This window comes from Dermacentor variabilis, chromosome 3 (assembly GCF_050947875.1).
Source record: "Dermacentor variabilis isolate Ectoservices chromosome 3, ASM5094787v1, whole genome shotgun sequence".
In the NCBI taxonomy this organism is placed as follows: domain Eukaryota; kingdom Metazoa; phylum Arthropoda; class Arachnida; order Ixodida; family Ixodidae; genus Dermacentor; species Dermacentor variabilis.
In genome coordinates this window covers 43,146,363-43,167,150 of record NC_134570.1, presented here as the reverse complement: position 1 = coordinate 43,167,150, position 20,788 = coordinate 43,146,363, and the positions used below count along the sequence as shown (strand labels likewise).

At 48.7% G+C, this 20,788-nt stretch overlaps 1 protein-coding gene across 1 annotated transcript in view; it reads left to right on the top strand.

Moving 5' to 3' along the window:
- Nucleotides 1–1,111: 1,111 nt before the first annotated feature.
- The window catches only part of LOC142575462 (uncharacterized), a 53,109-nt gene continuing 33,432 nt past the window's right edge, over nucleotides 1,112–20,788 (top strand). The window contains exons 1-2 of the mRNA XM_075684844.1: nucleotides 1,112–1,243; nucleotides 1,832–1,947. Coding sequence (XP_075540959.1) covers nucleotides 1,833–1,947 — 115 coding nt within the window. The 5' untranslated portion in view covers nucleotides 1,112–1,243; nucleotide 1,832. The remainder of the gene's footprint in view (nucleotides 1,244–1,831; nucleotides 1,948–20,788) is intronic.

Sequence of the window (20,788 nt, the reverse complement as noted above, 5' to 3'; positions counted from 1 at the left end):
CTCGACAGGAAAGTAGCGAGCACAGTGTTTTCAAGATAGGAAACACAAGCAAGGCAGATGACGGTTACCGTTGTGGGACAAGATAAGCCCCAAATTGGTGTAAACTATTTAAGAGTGAAGAGCGTAAAGATTGTTTACGTCCTTTAGAGTGTATCCCTGTTCCGCAACGATCGTCATCTAAAAATAGTTACACCCTTTGGAGCTTATCTTGTCCCACAACGATAATCGTCATCTGTCTTGGCCGCGTTTCCTTTCTTTAACGCTGCGAGCCCGGTACTTACCAGTCACGAACGGCTTGCGCGTTATCAGTGTGACACAGCGTTCTCCACAGGAAAGTAGCGAGCGCCGAGTTTTCAAGAAAGGAAACGCAAGCAAGGCAGATGACGATTATCGTTGTGGGACAAATATACGCCCCAAAGGGTTCAACCGTTTTAGGAGTATTGAGGGTGCAAATTTTTTTAGAGTGTATTTTCTTGACCCGAAAATACCGGGAGCGCAGCGGAACTGAATGCAAAGTAAATGACGATCATAGTAAGATAGATTATAACTTTTAAAGTAACATGTCTTTTTCTAGTTTTTTTTTCGAAATAAAACTTTGATAGACTTCACAAAATATAAACTTTTCTAAATAAGTTTTTATTTTAAACAACATTAATGGGCAATTTTCTTCAAATAGGACACACAAAAACTACAATCACAAACGAAAAAGAATGACTAGGGATGACTGTGGGTGACTACACTCTTAAACAAAGGTACATCATTTCGGGTGTATATCTGCCACACAACGATAATCGTCATCTGCCTTGCTTGCGTTTCCTTTTTTGAAAACGCCGCGCCCACTACTTTCCTGTCGACGATGCTATATATGTCATGCTGATAACGCGCATGCCGTTCGTTACTGGGAAGTACCGGGCTCGCAGCATTAAAGAAAGGAAACGCGGGCAAGACAGATGACGTTTATCGTTGTGTGGCAAGATACGACCCAAAGGGTGTAATTTTGTTTTACAGTGTATTGGTATACGTGCGTACATCGAGACAGGTGCTAGCAGGGTGCTAGCTTTCCGTTCGGCAACAATGAAAACGCGCGCGAGAAATGATTACAGAAATAACGAACAGGTGGCAGCACCTGCCAATGCGTGTCGCCGGCAAGTGCGATAGGTGCGTTTGCTTACTAACAACAACTGATGCAGCTAATGCCGTTGCGCTGGGCAACTAATACTTTGTTTTAAAGGAAAAGCACAAAGTAAGTTCTCATGCTGCAAACTTCAGATTGCCTCACTATTCCAGTTACTCCAGTATTCTCCCAATGTTTTCCCCCCTCATGCGGCCTTTCGACTAGAGTTTCGTGTTACATAGTGCTTACGTGCGCCGTGAATGGATTTAATTTCGTTTACCCGCTAATGATTGCATCATAATTATTGTCTGCTGGTAGGCGCCCGCATGCAGACGTAATCGATGTAGTTCACCGTCTCACGGTGCTTGTAAGATCGAGCGCATGTCTACAATCGAATTAACAGGAAGGTGCTATGTCAGCTGGCGTAACATGTTGCTGTTGGTGCGAATGCATAAATACTTCCTTCCTGGCCTGACCCGTTTGTAGTGTAGCGTGTAGCGGTGGCGTGCGGTACAAATACGTAAGTTAAGGGCGCTTTAAGCGCCGTTTTAAGAGTCCGTGCTGCTCTACATTCGGCTGAACGCCGCGGAGACCTTGTTTAAAAATAGCCGCCTCGTTTGATGTATCTTTGCCGCGCTCCGTGCCGTTTCACAGATGCGGAAAACCTCTTCGTGACGCGACTGGATGTGGTTTTAATTTCCTTTCCCTGTACTGCAGCATGTCTTCCAGAGCTAAACAGCGGAATGCCGCGAACTCTGCCGAATCGGCAACGCTGACCGTCAACGAAAGGATACTCAGGGATTGCCACGCTCTCTACGTCGACCCCGATAATGGTAAATTATCGTCGCTCTGCTAATAGTACTGTCAGTTTACAATGTCTTACCTGCGACGCTACGAACTCAAAGATTGCCACTCAAAGGTGTTCTGCTCATGGTTGCCTTTGGTACAGTAACCGCAAAACAGAAACACAAATTAAAGCTAATATGTTCGAATGTGACCTGAATGTGTTAGTGTTGAAAAGTGATGACGGTCAGGGCACGTGCTCGAAGTGACCAGCACGCACGTGGGCCCGAACGCACTGGAAAGCTGGTTAGTTAAGCGAGTTTATAGGGCATTTGGTGAGCATATATATATATTTTTGCACTGGTTTCCATAATGCCCATGAAACCGGTACACCGTGTTTGTGACAGTGAGAGCTTTTTTTTTTTTCCCACAAAGCTGTCACTCACTTCTTTTCATAGGCGTGTAAACTTACTGCATGCTTACGCGAAATTTAAGCTCTCGCTCAAGATGTCAAAAAGAATTTCAACCCGTGCCCTCGCTTGAGCTTCAGAGCCTAAACTTACAAAAAAGATTTTATGCTAGAACACTTTGTAAAAGCAGCTACCAGCCAATCACGATGTCAGACATGTTTTTAGCCAAGGCTGTCCAATTACAAGTGGCATTTGTGAACAAAAGGCTTTGAGTATTCAGCCTCAGACGAATGATGCCAAATGTAAACAGACAGCGAAATATAGATCTTGTCTGATGTCACCCGACACCTTTACCTCACAATGTTTCCCTATCAGAGGTGCATTGTTTGCTTTTCCCCAAAGTTAGCTTAAGAACATTGGGGCTACTGTTGAAGTAGAAGCAGATATAATGTATGTACCGCAACATGAAAAAAAAGAAGTATGTTCAGGGAAGGTAAACAGTAAACAAATGAGATTTATTCGTGCTTTACAACCACCTGAAACCATAACTACCCTGAGAGCTGGATTCCAAGGCAAGGGGCGTCGTGGCAAGGCAACACCATGCAGTTCAGAAACGTCACACAGTTTGATACATCAAAATAGAACACAGCCTAAGCATGAGGTTGTACGGAGGGTGGTGTAAGGATGCCTCGGGCATCGTTTGGACCTAACTATGTAAGGCTGTCAAAGAGGAGTTGAGATGGCGCTAGTGAAGTGCTGTACTGCATTCTCACATTCCCTCCCCTGTCCACTTGACTAAGTCTTGTGGTCAGTTAAAATGTGATAAACACTTGACTTGCTGCGCAGTGTTGTCAAGGCTGCTGAGAAGCCATCAAGTGCATTGCGGTCGCAGAGGCTGTGCCTAGTTTGGGGACGCGCGATTGTTCACATTTAGGTCGTTGGGGTCCTTTGCATTCAACTTGTGTACTGACGGGTCACTGGAGAAACTGGAGGCACGTGTGTCTTTAGCTGGCACATGTGCACTGTCTGCATTTTCGTTAAGACAAGGTGTTGAATTTGACACATATAAAGCCTTAAATAATTGCTTGTTGAGGAGGGACATGGAATTAATACCCCAGTCAGACGAGCAAATTTAGTGGCACTTTGAGCGAATCCACTTCGCCTCGCTTGAGTGTCACTTCAGCAGTGTGGTGCTGGACGGCAAAACAAAGTGTCATTTGGGATTGATGACAGTGACAATCTGTGAAGCCACAGGGGTGGATATCACTCTCGCCATCTTTAGTTTCAGAAACGCTTATTGTTTTATTACGAAAACAATGCTTATTTACAAGGACCTTTGCAATAAAAATAGAAATTCTATAACCCCTAACCCGTGCAACCCTATCAACACGTCTATTTGTTTTGAGCCAACACACGCACAAAACACATCCAAGATTCACGGGGTCAAAAATGGCAGAATTCATTAAAAATTAAATGTTGGAAGCTTGTGTTTGGCTTTAGTGATGTTGCAAACTCACTTCAGCGTAGCGAATTGAGTTCGTCAAACACACTCACTGCTGCACTGTGGCATGGTTGGACTGTGGTATGGTTGAGGAACAGCGTTGATGTGCTGGTTGGGGAGGGCATGTTGACTTCTGCTATACTTGTTGATTCCCAGCACTGCTGAATGTCAGCTTGCAATTGCTGAAACAGATCTTTTGAACCGGAGGTGTCCAGCTCACAGCATGCTAATTCTTCTCTCTTAAGGTGCAACATAGTCAAGGGGTCTAAGTGTCCCAGGTGTTTTGATGCAAGATGTATGTTAGTGAGGTCTGGGATGCAACACCGATGCAAAACCAGTCACTTAATCTTCATCAGCCATAACATTTGATGTCAGTGTAAATTGTGCTAATTCACTGCATTGTTCAGCATTGAAGACAAAAAAAAAAAAAGTTGGGATGAAGTTTGCATAAGTTCTAGCCTAATAGTTTTTAGACTGCTACTTATTGCTGGGCTCGTTGGCCCATACTTTATTGCGGCATTAAAGATACAAAGCAATATGAAGAAAGAACTACATGGCAGTCACTTGCAGCTATGTTTATTCAAAGCAGACCTTCCTTGAAGAAGTGAACTGGGGGGCTCCCTCTGAGTGAACGTAGTTGCAAGTGATATTCTTCATTGTTCTGTATTTCATGGCCTGCACTTTATGCACTTGATACACGGACATCTTGCATTATTAAAAAGTTAGCTTGTAATGAGACTATAAATACATAAACTGTAAGCCATTGTACTGCTGAAGCCATAGTAGAAATTCTTCCTCCTGTAAAGGAAGTTATCAAAGCTGTTTGCCAATAGAATTGCAAGCATCATTGCCTTGCATATACTAGAAACCAGCACATCAGTGCACTGAAGAGGGAAAACAGTATGCAGGCTTTTTGAAAAAAGTTATCTACTAACATGAAAAAGTATGTACTGGGTTCATTATTATACATTTTAATACTAACTATAGATATAAAGAAAAAAGAAAGAAAATTACTACTCCCTGAAGGGGCTGGATCTCCTGCTCCTGAGTACAGGAACTGACTGTTAACCTACAACGAAATCACCAAGCACTATTACTTAGGGCACAGGGCATTCCCCCTGCCACATTCTAAATTAAATAGGCCACAGGCGGTTACATTAACGTTTCTGCAGACACGAACGTACCGTACCCCGGTCATCATGAATAAAATTAATCCGGACTGGGAGGGTTTCAGTCTATTGTAGTAAGTGTGGGGGTTTGCTCGATTTAGAACACATGCTTTGGCGCTGCTTGGCGTTGGCTGGTGATGGTTCTCGAGGTGAACAGTGGTAGCAGCAGATGTTGCACAGCGAAGTGCTGGTGGACCAACTTAGGGCTGTCCAGAGGGCCCGTGTGACGGCAGAGGGTCTCGGCCTCTCTGTACCGACATGGGAGCGGCCTGCATCAGTCTCACACTGGTCCCTCAAGACCTAAATAAAGTTCTTCATACCATACCATACAAACAGTCTGACTTTATGAAGTCTGGAAGCATGATACATGCATCAAATTTTACATGGCTTTGTTAGAGCTTTGCATTTAGAACAATACATAAATACTTCAGTATTGATGACCATCTTACTAATTGCTGCTAGCAGGCAAGCAAATTACTGAGGACAAACCCAGTCCAGAACAAGGGATAAGCATTTTTCTTTGCTAGAGTGTCACATTGGAAGACCATGCATGGAATTTTCTCTTTTACTCATAATTATTGGCCAACATTTCAGCATAGAATAGAAAGGGAATCCATACAAATTTCAGTAAACTTTATGAATTGGGCCGGAAAGCAGGAAGTCCTTTTTTTTTAAGTTCTGGGAAGTAATACAGTGCATGAAATAATAAATTCTTACACTTGACAACAAGGTTCCTCAACATATTGCACACAGATTACTGCATCGCATTGAAAAAAGAAAGAAAAGGAACTCTTATCCAGTGATATTATGTTATTCCCGAAGGAATCTTGTTAAATTCCAGGTTCAGAAACTGCATTTCACCTCAAAGCTCTCTGATAACATTTTTCGCATTCTTGTTTTAAAAAACTGCCGGTATGTTCGTGAAAATCATTCCCAGCCGACCGGCGCGTCGAGTCATTCATTTGTGCAGCGCCTATTCACAACTGTACAGGAAATTCCGTCGGGCTAGCGCTCGTGTCATAGCGTTCGTGTTTTGTGATCCAAACTGTGCCAGCAGTCCGATGCGACGTTCCTTCCCTGCGGCGTTGGCGCGACACTTCCACAGAACGCCTTGGCGCTTTAATTCGTGTGGCTACGAACTCGCCAGCCTGACTACAGAACGCGCCTCTACGTCGACGCCAAGCAAGGAACGCCTGCAGCGGCAGGCAGCGGGATAGGACACGCCTTTATGTGCGTGCACTGGTGCGCGTGCGCAGGCATTCGCTGTGGCTTAACGACATGAACCGCGCCTTTTCAGCACTCTGTTTCAGCAGTTGCGTGCACCGTTGCCGAAGGTGCCGGCTGCGTTCCTGGTGCGCTCAGGAGGCGAAACCACGCGTCCCGAAATCAGTGTGCGCTTGTAGAGTTGTGTGCGTCCTTATCGGGGGCAGAACCGCTCGGAGTGATCCTTTCTTTTTTATCAAATTTGTTCACCAGATATGACGTGGGAACCTTCGGGGAGCCTTCAAGTGGCTGTTTCAGTTGAAAAGGCGGTCTTCAAGGAAAATTTAGTTCGATTGAGCTACCGTTACCTCAACTGCGCATGCGCGCTCGGCGGCAGGTGGTAACGGTATGCTGAAATACAGCTTGCGCGATGAGCTTTGCTTTGTCAGTTCTTTTGACCCCTTTTAATGGGGGACGAGCCACTATACAGCGGTCCGTACTTTTCAAATCCGTCCATTGGTCAGTTCACAGTGGCCAGTTCATGGCAGGAACTATATATGGTTGCGCACTCGCGGTGTCACGCGTGGCGCGTCTGTGCAACTACGCGCTTCGACTACATTGCGTGCCGGGCATGGCGCTGGGCTTGCTGCACGGAACTGTCGCGTGATGTGGCTGTCAGGTGAGGCGGAGTGTTGCGACGTTCGCGATCTCCGCGGACTGCGTGGCCGCCCGAGGGCCTTGCTTTTCCCGGACGCGGGTTGTGACGAAATGGCCGGGGTTTTCTTGTTTGTCCCCTCGCCGCACCACGCTGTCGCCGGAGGCGCGCGTGTCGCATGTACCTGTGGCGCGAAGCGCACAAGGACACAACGCGAGGGATCGAGCACCGCCGGCATCGAGATTAGTCGGCGGTGCGAGGCACCCGTTGTGTGTCTCCGATGTGTTTCTTAAAAAAAAAAAAAAAGAACCTTGCAGGAACCATTGACGATTATTGTCACTGTAAGCGTGTAGCAGAGCTCTTCAATAAAGCTTTTTATTTCTTCATTAAAGGGACGGTGCGCTTGACGGCGTATATTAGTTGCAGTGAGGATACTTAGCGTTCGGTGTTTCATTCCGTAAATCTGTGAAGAACGGAGCCGTCAGCGAGCTCATCTGTATACTTCGTTCCACAAGCTGTTTGTAGCGCTGTGGAAGGTAGGGGCCTCTTAGCCAATCAGGGCTGCAGGAGCACAGAAGAAAGTCCGACAAATACTTGAGCAGTTTAGGACTAGATTCAAAACATTAAACGCAATAATTTAAGACAGTTTGGAGTGACAGGTTTAAAGTATAGAGAGCGCTTTCACTCAGTCGCGAAACTACTGATTGCAATGACCTGCACGGACACAGCTCCTCGGAGGTGTGATGTGACAAGGTGATGACGCGCCGTCTTCCAGCAACATGGCGTCGCCCGATTCGGTTGTGTCCCGTGTGTGCCGTCCGGCGAATGTGCGCTGTTTCCCCAAGCTGGCGAAGCAGATTAGCTTTAAACGTTCTTGAAGGGCTTCGCGTCGAGTGCGGAGGCAGTTCGAGCTTGAATTCGCTTATCAAGAGGACTGCGAAACTCACAGACAGGGGCCTTCCCCAATCTAAACACCCTTAGCAAAGCTTACACCACACAGTACGGTGACACATGCCCGTGGTGCGGAGATAAGCCAACCCTCTTCCACGTAACATGGGCCTGTCAGAAGAACGATCAGGTATCCGGAGTAGAAAACCTGAGTGCGGAACAGTGGGAGGAGATTCTCTCCAGCGACAATCTGGACATCCATCCAGCGTGGATAGGTCCGGCGAGCTCACTGGACAGCAGACCTCAGCGGAGCCCTGGACTAGGGGAACCGACCCTATCTGAAGAAGACGGAAGACGCCATTGGAAGAAGCCGTCTAAAGCCCGCGAAAATTACATCAATTTAGAGCACAATAAATGTTTCTCCTCTTTCTCCTCACCCAGGTGAGTGAGCGAACGCTCTACGAGTGAACAACGGAGAAGGCGGGCAGAGTGTTGTTACCGAAGAAGCGTTGTGGTGGAAAATGGCGGTGAGCGGACAAGGAAGCTGGGAGATTTTGACCTGAGCATGTTGCGAAGGGTGATGGACAACTGCTGCCAGAGAGGGGAGATTCCGACTCTCGCCAAGGTGGTGCGGCGTTTCAAAGAGGACGACACGCTACCGACCGTGTCCACAATAACGATGCAAAGGATGCTGAAGGAGCTCGGCTTCCGATGCAGGACACGGTCTCGGAATGCACCGGGAAGACGAAACAACCAGCGGTGCCGATCTCACTTGGGACGAGGACGATAAATTGTGAGCCGCTCTAACGGGATAACTTGATTCATTTCTTGTGTGCACACAAGTCGAGATCATTCGGTACTGTCGCAGCGGGGGCAGCGAAAGTGAGAACGAGAACGTCTCCAATGAGCTATGGCAGACGCCGTAGTGGAGGGCTCCGGATTAATTTTGGCTGCTTGTGTGTAGAAAAAGAAGTGGAGCCAGTCCCATTGGAAAGGGCGTCGCCCGTACAAAAAGAAAAAAAAATAATATAAAGACACCAGCGCCACCTGGTACAAAAATAAACACGCTAAATATTAGTACACACCTTTTAAAATGGATGGAGCCACCTGTCATCACGGCGCGACAGGCGCGCATGAACACAATTTTCTGATGTGCTTCATCCTGATTGGCTAAGCGGCCCCTACCTTCCACACCGCTGCAAACAGCTTGTGAAACGAAGTGTAGAGGTGGTAGAGGTAGAAAGCCCGCCGCGTCAAAAGGGGCGCGCGTGTCCTTTTCGTCGACGGTGTGAAAGTTCGACCACCGACCACGAAAACGGTTGAAAGAGCCAAAGACAGCCACTCTCTCCAAAAGAAAAAAGCAAACGAGAAAAGCTTGTTTGCTTCCGTTGACAGATAAACATATACATACTGCAGCACTATAACGCGCTAACGTGAACTGTCGTTGTTGCTGCGCGCACACGCACACGTATATATATATATATATATATATATATATATATATATATATATATATATATATATATATATATATATATATATATATATATATATATATATGGCGATTTGAGGAGAACCGAACAAAATTGTGCACAAACCGTCGACGATGATTGTCAATGTAAGTGAATAGCCCGAACGATAAACGAACTTTTTACTTGCGCCGAGCGCTGTTGCAGCGTTCGCGCGCTGCCGTGGCTATACACTTTTAAAGGGACACTAAAGGGAAACGTTAATCAAGCTAAAGTGATAGATTAGTACTTGGTAATCTCTAAGGTGTCAATAATATCGCGAACAGGTGCCTTAGTAATCGAGAAACTGAGGTAAATGCAGCACATTAGAGATTCCCTTGGGACATTCAAGCACTTGCTCGATGACGAAAGCACTCCTCAGTTAAATTCTGTCTCTAGTGCCCGACCACTCGTTGCAGAATACATCATTGTATTGTATTAGAAATCGAAATATAATGCTACTTATCCAGTTCTATTTCATTTTTAGAAAAAATGAACTAATTGAAATTACCCTTGACAACGATGCGGGCGGTCGAAATGTTTCGTTTTCGCTCGACTCCGCGCCGCCCACGCTTTCGCGTTTCACTACTTTCCTGATCGCGTATTTCCACGCTGGTTTTGCTGGCTGGCTCGCGAAACTCGCACAGACTGCAAGTAGCAGAGAATTCAACTTCCATATTATGCCACGGGATGCCCGAACGGTCGTAAGCCACTTGAACAAGAAGCAACTGCAGCGGCGAATCCACCGCTCTGTCTTGGCTCGGTGCCGCCGTCTGTCGGGCGCCGTTTTACTCACCGACGGCAGCAAAGGGCGGTGATGGCGTATGCAACGTCACCACTCCCCCCTGTTGTGTGGCGGGAGATTTGAATTTCGCGAAAGGTATTCGGACCCTTTCAGATGCAATTTTCTCGTAAACTAAGTCCTTTCTTGACCTGAAACAAGCGTTGCGAGGTTTCTATAATCGCATTTAAACAGTCCACGTCGGCTTTTTATTTTCCCTTAGTGTCCCTTTAAAAAAAGTTCGCACCCTATGGATTGTATTTTGTGCCCAAACAGTAATCATCATCTGACTTGCCCGTATTTCCTTTCTTTAACCCTGCGATCCCGGTACTTCCTCGTCACGAACGGCTTGCGCATTATCAGCCTGAAACAGCATTGTCGACAGGAAAGTAGCGAGTGCCGAGTTTTCAGGAGAGGAAACCCAAGCAAGGTAGATTATTGTTTGGAGGCAAGATAAGCCCCAAAAGGTGTATACTTTTTTTTAGAGTGTAGTAGCGGCTCCGAAACTAATCCTTACACCCTTTTTTGGGTGTAAGGGTATGAGTTATACACCAATTTATGTACACCTTTGTTCACTTTTGAAGGTTGAATTATTTAACTGCCTTAAAAGTGGATAAGGGTGTAAATTGGTCTACTCTAAACGGTCGCATCCTTTGGGGTGTATATTTGTCCCACAACGATAATCGTCATCTGCCTTGCTTGCGCTTACTTTTTCGAAAACTCGGCGCTTGCTACTTTGCTGTCGAGAATGCTCTGTCACGCTAATAACGGGCATGCCGTTTGTGACTTGGGAAGTACCGGGCTCGCCGCGTTAAGGAAAGGAAATGCGGACACGACAGATGACGATTGTTGTTGTGGGATCACAGAATCCCCAAAGGGTGTACATTTTTTAAGAGTGTAAGACTCACATCCTTACACCCAAACATTTAAGGGTGTAAATAATGTACACCCTTCAAAATGAAGAAGGGTGTAAATTGCTCCATAACTCATGACTCTACACACTAGAAAAGAATGTAATAGTGTGAGTTATAGAGCCAGTTCACACTGTTCTTCACTAAGGGTGTAGAATATTTTACACGACGCATTGCAGCACCATGGCTTTCACCGCCGCAGCCGTACCAACTGAGCCGTACAATCATATCTCAGTGTGAACGGACGACCGTGGTGCGGCAGGTACAGCGCGATCGTAAGAAACGAAAATTACGAATCACAGTGGCTAAAGTGAACAGCGCAGCGAGCTTGTCTAGTCCAGCGAGATACGCGCGAGGTAAGTTTAATTCTATACGCACTATTCGTTTCGAAGCATATTCGGGGCGCCGGCGCACGTTGCGTTACATTTACGTTTGGCCATTGGTTTGGCATCGACCACGCCGTCGCGTACCGGCATTCGCCTCCTGAACGCCGTTGCGGAACTCCCCCTTGACAGCTTCGCTGTAAAGCAAAACAAAAACAAAACGAAAAGGCGAGGATGAAATTCCTCGCTACGAAATGGCGTAACGTGTAGTGAGAAAGCGACGCGGCTGCGTTCTTATTAACCACGCTTTCTCGCGAGCGGCGTACACGTGTCAAGTTACTCCCCGCAAGAGGAGGGCCCGTTGGTAAGGAACCCGCTGCTAAGCCACGACGACCACGGCCGCGGTGAGAGTCCCGCCGCATTCGTCCGTTGCTGACGACGGCCAACGCGAAACCGCGATCACGTATACACGAAGCGAGAAGTCACGCCGGAGAAGCCACCGTGTCGGGCGAGCGGAATCGGCAGCCACGTATTACTGCACTGTATACTATACAAGCGCTTGCAAAGTTACGCACGTGAGAGAGATGCGGCCGGGGAACGGAGTTTTTGTTAATGTTTCCCAATCTTCCCACGCTGTTTCGCGCAGTTTCATACAAGGGGCTTATAGTATACACATTGTGCGCGAGTGGCATGCATGCATGTGCGCGCACTTTCGAGGAGGAGGTGTCTTTGTTAGAGCGCGCTGTTGTATCGCTAACGTAATGCGGATTTTCGCTGTACTTGCCCGTTGAGTAGAGAACGTGTCGTGTAACTTGAACCCAGATTGAGTAAAAAAATATGAAAATGAAATAAAAGTGTGTGCGGGGGGGGGAGGGAGGGAGTTTCTTCGTATACACGCATGAAACCAGCAGCGTGTTCGGTGAGCGAATCCTTTCACCAAATCGTTGCGCCAGCGTGAGCGGGGTTAGTGTAATTCATTTCGCGAACAGTAACCCTCAGTGTCAACAGTAGACCTCAAGCTCGACTGGCCCTATGCGCAAAAACGACAGTAATGAGAGGTTCTTTTTTTTTTAAATTGTGACTGAAAGGATCTCATTTGTTTTCTCTTGTACGCGGTGTCGCTGACATCTATACCTGCTCTTGCTGTCCAGTCGGCGCTTTACGTGCATGTCGACAACTAATATGCGCTACTAAGGCGTTATCTGCTATGCATGCCTTAGTGAGGTTCTGTGGTTTCTGCGGCTCCACCACGCATGCACTCGGCAAATGATGGCTTGTTGCCACCGAGATTTCAGCGTTCGGGCATTATTCCAGGTTTTCTTTTTTTGTTGTTATTTATCACTAGTGTTAGCAGTTGGACACATGTGACACTCAAGAAGCTTCAGACGGGATTACGCGAACCGATACAGACACTACGTTATAGCACGTTGCCATAGCACGCGAAATTATCTCCGTACGCGGCTTTTATAATCGAAGCAGGGTGAAGGGCTGAGTCACTGGATTATGGAGACATCGGCATTGATCGGCGGTGGGTGAACAGCGGGAGTCCCGGTCTATCGAGTCCGCGTTTCCACGAGGCGACGTGTTACTAAGCTGTATGTAGTAAACTGGATGTGAGGGCGAACCAGGGGGTTACGTAGGCTTCGCGTTGATGGGTTCTTTCGTTTCGCCTATACAGTTGGCCGCGTATGTGGCTTGTGTGTGTCGAAACGACCGCTTACGGCGACGAGTTTACTCACGTACATTGTTCAGCGCTATGCCTCGATGCGAACGCACTCGAAAATTACGCGACAAGAAAGGGAACCCGACCGGAGTCTTGCCCACGTGACGAATATCTTTCGTGACGTCCGCTTCCGCCGGTTTAAAGGAAATTAAAGAAAGAAAAACAAGGAATGAACAGTCGACCGCGGTCGATGCGCGCAGAGACTGCCATATCACCGGAAATATTATTTCGTTCGGAGATACGCGTATACGGAGCCCTCGCGTATACACTTGCGAAGAAAGAAAGGAAGACAGAAAGAGTTTAGAGAGTTATAGATAGCTTGGTGGCAATGACGAAACGTTGAGTATACGCACCAACGTGAGTGATAAGCTGGGATGGGTGCGTGGGGCGATATCCTTGCTAAAATCGAGCATGATATTCCATTAAATGTCAAATTTAAAGTCAATTTAAAGGAGCATTAAGTCAATGTTAACAAAAACAGAATCTCTGTAACGGTTTCTTGAGTGGCGCGCACACCGACAGATTGAGTTCCGAACGACATTGCTCGGGCAGCGGTTATAGTTGACGAGGCTGCGGGGGACGGCTTGGCCACATGTATCGAAAGAGAGAAGGAGAAATGAAAATGGGGAATGAGGCGATAACGTTCGATACTAGTGGCGAGAGGGAACGAGGTAAAACTAAATAGCCGGTGGCAGCAAAATAGTGAGCGAGATTGCAACAAGTGCAGTGACCCCTGTTAGGATTGGGGGCTCAATCTCATCGCTCGTAATCAGTTGTCAAGATTGGAGTCGCGCATGAATTAGAAGGTAGCTGGCCCATGCCGTCATCCAACTTGTCCATGCTGAGAACGTTGATGAAGGGAAGAATTGCTTCTCATCGAGAACGAGGAATATGGGTTTATTTACAGTATCTACATAAGGATGTTGCAGGTCATCAGTCTAGCACGACTGCGAGAGAAAGTGCATCAGTCTAACATGACTGCTTGAGAAAGTGCACTGAGCAGCCGCACAACATCGGTTTATAAACACTCGGTCCTCCCTCGATCCCAAGGTGAGGGAAACGGCCATCCAGTCATCGTAAACAAGCCGCCTCTCTGCGGGACGGCTTACACACACACGCACACACACTTCTTTGCGCGAGTTCACGGTCCGGAGCCGACGTCAGACGGACTTCGTAGAACTCGGGGCTTACTTCAGGAAAGGCGCCTTTTATTCCCCGAGCTGACCCCCGCAGCGCGCCGCCTGGTGCCCATTGTTTTGCCTCTTGAACGGCGCGTGGGAAGGAGCCTCTAACTACGTTCCCCTCGGGGACTCCCTCGTTCACAGCAGACCAGGTTGGCGGTGGCGGGTTCAGGCACAAAGCCTGCTTCGTTTCACTCATTTTGGCTACAGCGACGGAGTCGAGGACGCGCGTATTGTTCTTCACACACAGTCGACTTAGTGGCGCCGTGGCTAGAGGTTTGCGGTGGCGTTCCAGGAAAGTTGACGCCGCTGTCGCAACCGGCTGGCAAAACTTGCACCTCAGCTGGGCCGTTCTTAACACCCCCAGGTGCGCTGCCTGCGACCGCAAGAAGTGCAGTAAAACCCGGAAAACCTGCAGTGGTGTGCTGCCTGCTCCTTCATGCGAGAATAGATGTTCGTCCCATTTTTTAAAGCCCCCAGTGTGGTCATGACTTTTCCAGCATGTAAATGTCCATGCGGTAAATTGGTAAAGGTCCGAGTTTTCTATATCCCAGAAAAAATACTGAAAGCGCGAGGACGTTCTAAAAAGTTCACGCAGAAACTCCACTGGGAGTTGTCTAAACATGCGTAAGCATTGTGTCACTTGCTCACCTCCACGTAGCCCAGTGTAATTGTCAGTGTTATCAAACTTGATCCGACCGGTATAAACGACAGCGTTGCCGCGACACGAACTGCTGCGGACGGCGGCACAAGGTCAATTGATGACGCAAGCAAACTACTGCAGGTGGCGGCGCCAGGTGCGCTGATCACTGTAAGCCGTCATGGCTATTTAGCGCCTTATCAATCTGCGTCGAACCATTATCAACCGTACTTCGGCGGCGGCTGCGTATGGCGCGGCCGCGCGGGCCTGTGTTCTTAATTGTCCTTGAAGCGAGACGCGCGGGTCCCGCCTTGAAACAACAACACCTAGATAGCACAAGGCCTTTTCACTCCGATCCTTGACGTCATGCTATAGTGGCCCGACTGCCATAGAATCTAATGGGGCTGCTCCCGAGTAGGCAACAGTGATCTTGACGTAACCGCTTTCGTGGCGCCATCCTTGGCAATGAAAATTCTGGGCCAGTGGCATGGCGTAGTGAACGGTCCTTTTGCTATATCTAGGTGGTGTTGCTTGAAAGCGATCTGCGATGGGGACACAATGCGCCGAGTGCTGATAGCTTCGTGTGCGCTGTGTTCTTGCCGCCGCTTAGCACGCGTTGAAGCGAGAGGCAGCCCGAAGGTGTATTATTCGCTGGTTGCCGCGCCTTATCTCGGCCTTATCTTGAAAGCGATCGTCTTACGTGACAGACGGACGGGTCTCCTCGTTTGACAGGCATAGCTAGGAATGCTTACGAATTTAATAATTTGCTATTATAGTACTTCTTTACACGAACTAGTTTCTGTTTCGGTACCTTGGAGATTGGACGCGTCATGAAGTCAAGTTACGTGGGTTCGCTCAGTTTCAGCGATCGTGCGGCTGTACATGCGAGTGCAGCCTCAACAGACGCTCGTATCACTCTTGCGTATTTTTTCTACATTTTTTTTTTGTTGAGCAACGTCATCATACTTAGCCGTATACTGCTACACGTCGTCAGCCATTTTCGCCGTGTCATGACGCCACGATAATGTCGGTAGAATAGCAGCTTGGGCTTGTTGGTTTTCTATCCTCGTGTTAACAGCGTAAAACGTAGACGGGATACGAGTCCTCGTGTCCCGTCTACATTTTACGCTGTTAACACCAGGATAATGTCGAGTACGGGAGGTCTCGCATTCAGAGACCAGCTTTAGTATTACATTACGATATCTAAAATATAAGTCTTTCCCAGCCTTCAAATTGCCGAGTTTAATTCTTTGACGTACCAGAAGTGCGCAAATTCGAAAGTATGTGTCAGCACACATTTATCTCTATTCGAGCGATCCCTTATGCTCTCTGGTGACAGACGTTCGTTTATGCTTGTGTCCAATCATGCTAAATTTACTCCAATTGAAAGCTCTAGGACTCTCGGAATGGAGTACTCTCGAGAATAAGACAAACAGTTACTCCTTTACTCCTACGAAAGGAGTTGCCGGCAGCCCATTTTCATCGGGTGCCTGAAAGACGAGATAAAGCTGATGCACAGACGGTAGGGGTTCTGTCGCAGTTCCGCGTATACGGTGTTCTGGGTAGCTAGCCATTGTCACACCCTTGAGGGCATCAACCTCATAAAGTGACGTCAGAAAGCACGACTAAGCAAATCTCCTCTTCGAGGTGGCTTCAGAGAGCGGCGAGTGGGGGCGCTCGGTTGTAAACTTCTGGTGAGCATTCAGCGTCTAGGACGATTCTCAGATAATTTAGTATCGGGGCCTTATAAGCACTTCTCTCCCTACCCAGCCACGTTTTACACATACTAAATTTGTGCATTAAAAAAAATAACGAGAAAAAACCGCCGCCAGTGTTACTTTCCATCACTGTCTGGTTTCCCTTTCGTCTTTCTCCGGTGTGCACTCTATATATAGATAACATTATTCCAGGCCCGGTCCGTGGCTCAGGCCGATCTCTCTGCCTTTCTCTATAAGTGAATTCTCTCTCACATGGCATCCACTGATGGTCGAGATTCGCGCAAATGTTTTCGAAGGCCTTTCTCCGTGAAGTTTTTAGAAGCGTATAAAGCGACGGATGCTCATCGCCAGTCGGCGCCCCGTTGTGGGCGGTGTGCCTTTCGGCGATGATGAATCACTCGAGCCGCGCACCAGGAACAGCCGGGGACCGGACGCGTCGTTTCCCGATAAGGCGACGCCATTCGGTGTATCGGCCTGACCCGCGCACGCCTTTTGTTAGCAGTAGACACACTAGTTAGCAGCATATGTGCACGGAGTACGCAGCGTATGCGAGAGCGGCCGCATGCCCGCATGAAGTACGCATTTGCGTCTTCAAATCCCCCGTGGCACTCTTGTTTCTCGTTCTTTCTCTCACTTACACCACCCTCGTAGTTTCCTCTCAAGGAACGTCTGAGGTCGTCCTTCTGCATGCGTCTGCGTCTTCAAATTCCGTAACTGTCTTGTTTCTCTCCCTTGTACCACCCTCACCGCGTCTCCTCAAAGAACGTCCGACGTCGTCCTTCTGCAGGGCTCCGGCGACCGTTGTCGCCGCCTTTGGCTGCGGCTTCGCCGTATCGGCGCTAGCCAGCAGTCGGATCTCCCGTCGCTGGCTTCCGGCGTTCGCACCCCTCTAGTTCCGGAAGCCGTCGTCGGCAGCGGGCGCTGCCTTCTCCCGTTTCTGTGTTTCTTTTCCCGCGCCTTCGCTTATCAGCGGCTTCCACGCGCGCGGCCATGGAGACTTCCGATGGCGGACGTTTCGTGTGATGAACCACGGTGGCATGCCGTAGACTGCGCGCATTACCCGTCGATATATGGAGTCGCCTGGCTCTCACCGAAAGAAAGAACGAGGGGTTTCAGCGTGCCTCATGATAACGTGCACGTGATGTGTTTGAACAATAAATGGAGCGCAGTGCGTAGGTGCTGATCGAGACCGCTAGCTGGCCCGTAATCTTCGCGGAATTTAGTGCTCGTAGGTTGAATATTTGGGCGGTTGAAACAAAGCAAGATGAAACGAATCGACTTCAATGGGCAAGTTTCATTGGATCTCTGCAGATAACGAGTGACGACTATACTCGTGCTTCCTTCTCGTTGTTCCTCATCTTTGAGAAGTGATAGCCGAGGCTCGCACCATTCAAAAACGTGTTGCTGGTGTGAAGGTAATATGACAGGTTGATGGAGGCCGCAGGGGTAACGATGGCGCAGGAGCAGCAGCAGCAGCAGTAGCAGCACTACCATTAACCCCACGGCCTCCGTCAACCTGTCTTTGCGTTCACATGAGCAATACACTATAGTGGTTCGAGTCTCGGTCGTCGATTACATCGAGTTGTTCGTCATTCCATGGTAAATGTCATTCAATCTTGATTATGCCGCCGTTGCCGTGCCGTCGTCTCCATTACGTCATCGTAACACCGACGCTATTGTATATCACGCATTTGTTGTCATACCGCGTCGTGGTCATGCCGTATTAACCGGGCCACCGTCGTCATTCTCGCGTCTTCATTCGGTTGGCGCCATACCGTCGTCGTACAATCGTCATCTCATTGTTTTCATATTGTCGTCGTCATGTCGTCGTTATGCTATCATCGTAAGTTATCGTCGTGCTGTCATCGTTATACGCCTTTGTCGTTCGATCGATATCGTTCTTTTTCTTCGTCGTTCCATCGTCGCTGCGTAGGAGTCATACAGTCGTCGTCATGCCTCCATGCTCGTGGCCCACCTTGGCAAGCGAGTGCGAGAGCAAAACGCGGGACGACGTCGGAGTCTGTGGCATATATACGAAGCAACGAAAGTCTCATAATTATCACTACGCGCGTTAAGTAAGTGTGGCTTCTGGAATATTATCCGTCGCCGCACTGTTCGACTGCTTTCCGCATTACCATCGACAGTTGTCGTGAGACGAGTTGTGCCGTAATTATTACTCTTTTCTATTTAGCGTCTCTTTAAATGGTGTCCAGTGTTTTATCGTTTGTTTTTCTGCTCGTTGTGCAATTGTGGTCATCATCAACGCCGCGTTTAGAGCGGGAAGAAAGAAAACAAGTAAGAAAAACTAAAGGATCACGAAGTGGGTGCACCCAGCCGTATCTATAAGCTTTCATCGGCGTCGATTACGTCATCAGGACTGTGGCAGCTAACAGCGACTCGCAGTCGTGTGCTCCTCCTCTTCCCTGTGCCCGTCAGGAAGGCGACAAGTCGCGGCCGTTTCCTATATGAGCATTGCACGCGCGTTGCACATGCACGTATACACGCCCGATCTCGTTCTTGCTTGTTCGGGTGTGTGTGTATACGAAACTGCGCGTGCGACCCGTTGTCGTCTGTCGACTTCCTCCGCCGGCAGAAGAAGCCCGCGGCCCATGGCTGCGCGCGAGCCCGAGGCTTCCGGCGCGAGCGCTGCGTTTCCTTCCGGTGCCCAACCCGCGCTCTCTCTCTCTCCGCTGTCCCCGCCTTTCCTCCTCAGCCCCCTTCTGCATGCGACGTGGACATCCCCGTCTTAAAGACGGGACGCCGGGCCTGGCGACGCTTTAGTCCGCCGGCTCGAAGCTGACCGTCGAACATCGCGTCGGTCGCAGGGCGCCGTTGTCCCGGTCAAGTCCAGCAGCGGGGAAAGGCGTCCGGCTGTCCCCCCAGGTACGTCGCGCTACGTCTGCCTGTTTCATACGCAGCCGCGCACGTGCGCAGTCGACGTGTGTCTTTGCGAAGACAACTTTGCGAACCTCCGTGTGGACGTCGGGCCGATCTTTCGACGTTATGTACTGCGGCTCCGTGGAATAGGCCGTTTTCTTTCTTTCTCCTGCTTCTTGGTCATCGAAATACATTTGCATCGGCTCTTGTGAATATAACATGCGCTCCCTTATTCTTCCCTCTTTGGTCCCATTAGCAGCCGACAAGATGAGCAGGTATTAATTTTTGTTTTGTTTCTAATCCTATTATGGTGTGCATGGGAAAAGGACTGCGCTCTTCACGCAGTCTCGTAAGCGGTCGCTGTCAACACTTCTTCTTGTGTTTGAAAGGGCTGTTGGGAGCGGCGTGGGTGCCGCTGCATGCATCGTTGGGAGCTGCAGTCAAAATTATAGGGAAGGCCCACCTTCTAGAAGCGTTGCGATTCGAAGCTGATGGCACTGTCAACGTACGGATCGGAGATCGAGATAAGTAAGACACGATTGGAATATTTGTTTTAAGACAAAAAGCAGGTAAGAGGTGGGGATGGGATTATCATATGTATAAGGTAACATTACAACTTTAAGGCGCTCTATTCAAAACGTTCCTATCACCCGGCCTGCGGCCACGTCAGCCTTGCCGCTTCCCGGGACTCCGTCGACGCCGTCGCGTGCCGGTCTGAGAGAACTCTCTCCCGCGCCGCCTCCACTGCTCGCTGGCGTGGACGTGATTCGAACGCGCAACCTTGCGCGGGAGGTTTTATTGGTTCCTGTAAGCTCACGCGGGACACCTCCTGCCAAGGACATCACGCTAGCTCTCTCGCTTAAACACCCTAAAGTGGTCCGCGGCATTAGAGTAACCGGCAGCGTTCCCAGCTTCATAGCCTCCCTCCCAAAAAATCTGACCGAGCCAAAATGGTGCTTAGCTTCGGTGAACCACCGTCTTCAGCGCTTGACAGCCTTCCGAAGATGCATGCAGCCACGCCACAGATCGTCTTATGGTGTATACCCTATACAATAAATAAATAAATAAATAAAAATCGAACACTGTGGCGGGGCTCGTGCGGGCGTGCTATAGCGTTCTGCAGTTCACGTTCCAGCCGAAGTGCTGAATGTGCCGCATATAGGCTGCCTGCCGGTTTATGCAAGAAAACGTGGAGAGGTTGACCGTTGCCCGTATGTAGTTTGGTATATTCTGTCTCGTGGCTTTACTGTACGCATCTCGTCCTTTACCCTCCCGATGACTTGTCGATTGCATACGAAAAGTGGACTTTGGAAGCGCTTCCGAAACAATCGCCTTGCGCAACGAGCACATATAGGAAGAGTTCGGGGAACTTTCCGGCCTACGTGCGCTGAAACCCTGTGTAG